General features: G+C 59.6%; 1 protein-coding gene across 1 annotated transcript in view; it reads left to right on the top strand.

Annotated features, from left to right (window-relative positions):
* The window catches only part of SH3GLB2 (SH3 domain containing GRB2 like, endophilin B2), a 20,382-nt gene extending 14,084 nt beyond the window's left edge, over nt 1–6,298 (top strand). The window contains exons 5-11 of the mRNA XM_045288516.1: nt 1,674–2,017; nt 3,588–3,611; nt 4,068–4,157; nt 4,555–4,655; nt 4,900–4,914; nt 5,072–5,312; nt 5,537–6,298. Of these exons, the coding sequence (XP_045144451.1) occupies nt 1,674–2,017; nt 3,588–3,611; nt 4,068–4,157; nt 4,555–4,655; nt 4,900–4,914; nt 5,072–5,312; nt 5,537–5,644 (923 nt within the window). The 3' untranslated portion in view covers nt 5,645–6,298. The remainder of the gene's footprint in view (nt 1–1,673; nt 2,018–3,587; nt 3,612–4,067; nt 4,158–4,554; nt 4,656–4,899; nt 4,915–5,071; nt 5,313–5,536) is intronic.
* The last annotated feature ends 1,057 nt before the right edge of the window (nt 6,299–7,355 follow it).

The raw sequence follows: 7,355 nt of genomic DNA, 5'->3' as shown, positions 1-7,355 counted from the left end.
CCTCTTCTCCCTCTCTGCCTTGAGTGGCCTGGCTGGGGGGCGCTGGGCTAGGGCTGACTTCTTTAGGTCATGCCTCTCTGCCCTCTCACCCCCAAGAGAACCCTGGTGGCCCCCGAGCTCTGGGTCACAGGGCAATCGCAGACGGGGTAGGTGGACCAGCGGTACCCCCACCTGGGCCCAGGGCTCCCCCTAAGCCTTCCCAGACAGCCAGTTGGAGTCTCTCGCATGCCTCTTCCCTGCCCTCCCTGGATGCTCCGCTCTGTCCCCGGCTCCGCCTGGGCATGGCTCCCCCTTACTAACCCCTCACCTGCTGCTCTGGCCCGGAGAGGACCTTGGAGCTGGGCCACCCACCTGCTCAGGGCACGTCTGAGGGTCTAAGAGCCCCGAGATTTCCCCCGCCTTCACTCCTTTGAGGCCCGTTCCCCTTGGCTGGACCGTAGGACCCACAACATGGGATGATTGAACCAGGGAGAGCACCACAAAGCTGGGTCCTAAGGGGGGCGGTGCTGGGGTGCCAGGCTGCTCAGGGGTGCTGGTCTGATTGATGACCACTTCACACCCTGAAGTGACTCCCAGGTCCGGGGTGTGCCAGGGAAAACCGCCCTGTCTGCCCAAGCTCTCGGCTGAGGAAGGCCTGGTCTCGCTCAGATTGAGCTGTCCAAGAGAGCCCCGTGCCAAACCTGGAGGGACCCAGGACCATAGTGGACCTGGGCTGCCTCTGGCAAGAGCCATGGGCAGGGTCAGCTCATTCAGGTGTGGGGGACCAGGTCAGAGGCAGGGGCTCAACCACAGGAATCTCGCTGGAGTTGCGTAGGTGAGCCGATGGCTTTTGGGGTGACCTCTTCTAAGTCACTGGGTCAGGATATTCTCTCCGAAGGCTGTCACTTGGGCTGGCTCTCCTCTCCCCCAGGAACCTGGCACAAACAGACTCCTCCCTCTTCTCCAGTTGGGTAGCCCAGGCAGTCTCACCCTTTTTGGTCCGGTCAGGAGCCCTACAGAGAGAGCTGGGAGCAAGGCCGCACCAGCCCGTGTCCCCGAGGACTCACGCCATGCAGTTCTGTTCCATGTACCCACCCCTGCACACACATGCCACGCGCACACAGCAGGACGCTTTCCGGAAAGTGGGGTCCTGTGTATCTGTCTGCCTGTGGCCCTTGCCACTGGGGCCTGTGGGGGGCCTGCTCCTGCCTGCGCTGTGGACTCACTAACTCTTTGTTTCTGTTCTTTTCTGTTCTGCTTTGGGTAACTTGGCTCAGTGTGAGGGAGATGTGAGTATACCTGTCCCATGTGCTGTGCTGCTGCTGCTTGACCTGCCCACCTTGCCCTTGGGCCCATGGGGTGGTGGCTGGCCCAGGGCACATCCTGAGGCCTTTTGCAAGCAGCTGGTAACCCCACCAGAGCCTCCACCATGCATAACCTCAGGTCTGGAAGGAGTGCTAGGCATTGGAGCCTGTGGGTCAGCTTTTTGCAAATGTTCAAAGCTTGTCCATCCATCCATCACTCATCTGTTGACCGGGGGGTGGGGTGGGGGGCGGGGCTGGTCCCTGATAGAGGAGTAAGAGTTGTGGTGTGTGGTGTGGGGCATCTGGAGTGGAGAAACTGGTGGGGGGCAGGTTTCGTTTGGGGGGGCTCTGGCTCTAACTGGGATGTCTGAATGAGCCTGGTCAGGGGAGGAGGGGAGCATGACCTGGGCCAGGGGCCAGACCCAACCTGGGCCTTAGCCAGGAGCAAAGGTGCTGACAGCAGCCGCAAGCTGACACCGCCACGCTTGCTCTTGGGGACATCCCAGCCATGTCCCCTAGGAGAAGGGTGTTCATGTTGTGTGTCTGGAACCTCCTGTCCCTGGGGTCGGGGGCTCCTGGCAGCTCCCTATGAGAGCCTCAGGGGGCAGCCCCTGGCCTCAGCCCTGGCCCCAGCCCCGTGTGACAGCCCTATGAACTCTGTTCCCTGCCAGACGGTGCCTGACTTTCAGGAGACTAGACCTCGTAATTACATTCTCTCGGCCAGCGCCTCTGCGGTAAGCGCCCCCCATCGGCTCCACTCCAGCCTCTTCTCCCCCCACATCCCACTTGCGCACCTAGCCTGACAGCACAGGACGCAGGGGCTGGAAGACAAGACAGGGGCGCCACACACCTGGACAGGCAAGGCCTGAGGCTGGAGGGGAATCACCAACCCCACCTCTGTCCACATCTCTGTGCCTGGACCCCTGCCACCGGATCTGTTTCTCCTTGCAAAATGCTGAAGAGGAGGCTCAGCTAGCCGCACTGAGTAGTGTGAATCTGAGACTTGTCCCATCTCCAGGGGTCTGTCTGCCGGGCCCCACGCATTATCACGCTGGCCAGTTCCCACTGGGTTCCACTCCCTCCACCCACCTCCACTTACCAGCCTCGGGTGGGCACTGGGGCTAGAGAGCCGAAGAGATCTGGGTCCTGCTTTCCAGCAGTGCGAGAACCCTCAAGTCAGCTGACCAGGTTGCCCCCCAGTTGACCAGCTGCTGGGTGTGGTAGTCCCGGGGAGGAGCAGGTCAAAGGAAGTAACTGCAGGGGGCAGACACAGCCTGTGCTCCGGCACTGAGGCTGGGGTGGAAGGTGTGCCCAAGAGTGAAACCCAAAGCATGGGCGGAGTGAGTGGGCAGTGCTGGGAGGGGCTGCTCACGAAGGCTTGGAGCGGCTTGGAGCTATTCTGCACAGCATCGGGGTAGTTGGTACTTTACTCTTTTGAGTTTGGGAAATGGTTTAATCACATCTATCCCACCATGCCGGTTGCAACCACTCTTGTGCCTTTCCTGCGTTTTTGTCCGGGTAACCCACCCCCCCATGGGTCCTCTAGTGGACTCTTGGCTTGTCTTTATGTCATGAGCATGTTGCCAGTGTCCCCCACTCCTCAAGGGTACCATGGAGGTCCCAGCCATGTTTTGATTGGATAAACCACACGGTGACAGACTTCTGTCCGTGGAGACTGTATTTCCGGTTATTGCCTCAGGACAGATTTCCCCAAGTGGCAGGAAAATCGGGTCTCGTGAGTCCCAGTGCGGGGATCGGGGCTGCCGCAGCTTTAGATGTTAGTTGCCTCCTCCTGCCCTCTTTCCTGGTCTGAGGGGGAGGAGGAAGACCCAGGAGGGTGGAGACTGCCGGTTTTCTTTTGTCACTGAACCCCAGTGTGATTCAGACACGAGGGTGCCTTTCTCTGCCAAAGAACAGAAAGGCTCAGTGAGTGGCCCAGGGTCACGTGGTCCTGCCTCCCAGCCCACCAGCTTTAGCCAAGTGTGAGGGCATCAGGGTGAGGTGCGGGGAGCTGGGGGTTGACACTGTGGGTGAGGCGCGGGCAGAAGGCAAGCAGGACTTCCCAGCTGGCTGCGTCCCCATCCCTGCATGTGGCATGTTCGGCTGGATGGTGGTGGTCAGCCCCTGCTCACACTAGGCCTCACCTCAGCCCCAGCTCCGGATCGGGGTGGGGTGGATAGATGGGGGCGGGGAGTGGGGCGGGCGAGTGAGGTTTCTGGGAGCTGGGCCAGGACTGGGGCTCTGGGATTGAGCGACCCTAACCCTTCTCTCCCCTGCTGACTGGTCCTGTTGTGGTCTCCGCAGCTCTGGAGTGACGAGGTAGACAAGGTGAGTGGTGCAGGGTGCTTGGGGGGAGGGTGGAGACAGGGTCCAAGCACACTGTTGCTGTCGGCGTTAGGGCTGGTTACTAGTTGTGAGCCTCTCTGGGTCTATTTTTCTCTCTCTGGATACTTTTACAGCACCCAGCGGCCCTCAGGAAGCCTCTGCTACCTGGGCTTTCCCCGTCCCAGGGGCTGGGCCAGTGAAGGAGCCCGGAGCAGAGCCCAGGAGGGCCTGGCGCTATAGCTGCTGCTGGCAGGAACCTGCCAGCTGGAGTTCCAAGGGGGGTGTCAGGACCCAGCGCTCAGGGGCTGGGTGGAAAGTGCCCTCGGCCCCCAGAGGAAAGTCGTCTTCCTCAGGGCCGTGGCTTCCTGCCCTTGGAGGGCAAAGTGGGCTCACCGGACCCTGAGGAGGAGGATGGGAGGGCAGCAGGGAGGCAGGTCTCACTCATCACTCCCTGCCCAGGCCGAGCAGGAGCTGCGAGTGGCCCAGACGGAGTTTGACCGGCAGGCAGAAGTGACGCGTCTCCTGCTGGAGGGAATCAGTAGCACTCACGTAAGTCTTGCCCTCGAGCCCACCTTAAAAAAATTATTTTTGAGAATAAACACGGAACACACGAACTTGGCAGCTTCTAGCTCAGGCCCCCTTCACCACAGCGTGGTGACTGAGAAGGTGAGGGGAAGGCATGCTTGCCCTCAGCCTCACCCAGAGATGCCCGTGGGCTCGGGGAGTCGGGCAGCTCGTCTCTAAGGGACCAGGGTGCTTGGGGAGAAGAGACTGGAATGCTGGGCCCAGGAGGGATGTCGAGTTCAGACAACGAGGGGGAAAGGCGTGGCAGACTGCTTCTGTAGACTTGGCCGTGGAAGCCCGTGACAATTCCACGCTGCCCTGGGCTGCTGAGCGCTCAGATAGAGCTTTTGTTAGGAAGACACGCCTGGCTTCTCCCCCACAGGTGAACCACCTTCGCTGCCTCCATGAATTCGTCGAGTCTCAGACAACTTACTATGCGCAGTGCTACCGCCACATGCTGGACTTGCAGAAACAGCTGGGCAGGTGTGGGTGCTGTGGCCGGGGGCGGAGGGCGGTGTCTCTGGTCCTCCTAGCCTAGAACCACCTCTTCCCTGGGCTCAGAAAGCTCTCAGTGAAGCCTCTCCCTCTCCCTCTCTGCCTATGATGGCAGGTGGGTGGGTAGGTGGGCTTGGAGACTCTTGAGGAGATTGCAGGGTGGGAAGGATGACAGGGACCAGCAGGCAGGACACCTCACTTTCCCAACTTGCTTCTCCCTCCATGCTGCCAGCTCTCAGGGAGCCATGTAAGTAGCACAACAGACTCCTGGGCTGGGGCAGGGCTTGTGCCTCTGGGTCAGTGGAAGAGGCCCAGTTGCTATTCTGTGGGGCAGGAGGGACGCCCAAGACTGGCTCTGAGTCACAGCTTCCAGCTGCTGAAACTGTCCCCTCCACATTCCCCAGATTTCCAGGCACCTTTGTGGGCACCACGGAGCCCGCCTCCCCACCCCTGAGCAGCACCTCGCCCACCACCACAGCGGCCACGATGCCTGTGGTGCCCTCTGTGGCTGGCCTGGCTCCTCCAGGGGAGGCTGCTCTCTGCCTGGAGGAGGTGGCCCCACCCGCCAGCGGAACCCGGAAGGCCCGAGTGCTCTATGACTATGAGGCGGCTGACAGTAGTGAGCTGGCCCTGCTGGCTGATGAGGTAGACCCAGGTGCCCTAGCGGGTGGCTGGAAGGGGGCCTGAGGGCAGAGCCAGCATGAGGGTGGAGGGAGGCAGCACCCTGTCAACCAGGTCTTGGGAGGGCGGTGGAGAGGTGACCGCCTGCCATTGGGAGTCTAGATGCCCATGTCTCATGTGGAATCCCAACTCTGCCCTTGACAGAGAGCCCTGACCCTCTCTGTCCCCACCCCACCCCCACCCCCCAGCTCATCACTGTCTACAGCCTGCCTGGCATGGACCCTGACTGGCTCATTGGCGAGCGAGGCAACAAGAAGGGCAAGGTTCCCGTCACCTACTTGGAACTGCTCAGCTAAGCAGGCCCCCCACCCCCCCAGGCCCTGCCCCTTCTGGCCTGGGCAGGAGTGTCTGGGTGTAGCCCTGCCACTTGTCTGTTGGTGACCCAGCTGCTCAGGGTACGGAGACTGGCCCCTCCTGTCCTTGCCCCTGGCCATCCAGCTGTGAGGGAGCCCAAAAGGCTGATGACCCCTGCGCCCACCCAGCCCTGCTTCTGCCCAGTGGCTCTGGAGCCTCTCCACCCTGCCCTGCCTTCGTCCCCACCGAGCACTGCAACCCTTCCCACTCTGCTGAGGAGAGGGAGCTGCCTGTAGCAGCTGCCCTCAGAGCCTGGGCCCTTGGCGGGCGTCAGCCTCATGCAGCATGAAGTGCTGGGTGCACCCTTGGCAAGAAGAGGACACCTGTCTTAGTTGCCAAAAGCAGAAATGGGGGAAGCCTTTGGGCAGGCAGGCCCCTGGGGTCCTCAGGAACTGGTCCCGGGCACTGGTGGGAGGCAGGGCTGGCCTCGGAGCAGCAGCTTCCGGTGCTACCTTTCCTCCCCGACAGGCAGCTCAGCCAGGGTGGTAGCTGCAGCCCTCTCCACTCCAAACTCACTTTTTAACTGGTATTTTTACTTCTGCCTGTCTGCTTGCTCTGTAGCCAGTGACTATAATAAACCATCCTTTGTGTGCAAACTGCGTGGGCTCCAACGAGGGCACCGCACTAACAGCATGCGGTCAGGCTGGGAGGGAAGGGCAACTTCACACCTGCACCTTCGGTGTGTGTGATGCGCAATGAGCCAGACACCTGCACATGGTCCCGCCCAGAGCCCTAGGGTAGAGCAAAGGGAAAGTTCTTTAAAAAGGGCCAGCGAGAGAGAGTGGCCCTCACAGCTGCCCCCTTTCACAGGGCCTGGGGCGCTTTTCCTACAGGAAGGAAGCACTATGTGAAAAAGTTTGGCTCCTTAAGAAAATGTCTCTAAACGTGCAGAGACTAAGGCATGAACTGTAAAAATTTACACGAGGGCCGGCCCCAATCCCAACTCTGTGGACACCCTTCCCCCAGAAGAATGCACTTCAGAGGACAGCACTGAAGCTACAACTTGGGGAGAGGGGCACATCTTGATTGGAGCACACAGGAGAAACGGAGAGGGAGGGGAACACATCCTGGCCCACCAAGCCCCGAGGATGATATTCCTGCTCTGAGCAGCCAATGCACAGAGAGGACCATAGGGCCCTACCGCGAGACAGTGCAGAAATTGTGTCCAATCTGACCCCATCACAATGGGACGAAACACTAAGGGCATGCAACAGAGCAGCAAGGTGAGCAAAGTGACGAAATCCCCAGGGAATACCAAAAATAGACTGGAGACAGAGTGTGGCACCCCATCAGACTCGACTGGAAAACACTTGTAAAGGCCAACAAACAGACCTTGAATCTTTTCCATTTTTGTCAGTGGCTTTCTTTTTATTGTTATTTTGTTTTGGGTGTTTTTTTTGTTATTGTTTGTTGGTTTGACTTTTGTTTGGCTTTGTCTGTTTTTTGCACTTATTAATGTCTCTGCGTGTCTGTCTAAATAAGATAAGCATGATAAACAGTTTGGGGACGGTAAGAATGGGACCGATGGTTCCAGGAAGAAGGGAGAAAGGGAGGTGGGAAAAAGGAAGGGGGTGGGGAAGTGAGGAACCAACCCTGGGACAAGGGAACAGCAAGTGAACTAAAATCAATGGAGAGAAGGGCATAGAATGCCTA

This window comes from Echinops telfairi, unplaced genomic scaffold, assembly GCF_000313985.2.
Source record: "Echinops telfairi isolate 266 unplaced genomic scaffold, ASM31398v2 ScPeMD7_22;HRSCAF=79, whole genome shotgun sequence".
NCBI lineage: Eukaryota > Metazoa > Chordata > Mammalia > Afrosoricida > Tenrecidae > Echinops > Echinops telfairi.
This window is presented reverse-complemented; position numbering and strand designations above follow the sequence as displayed.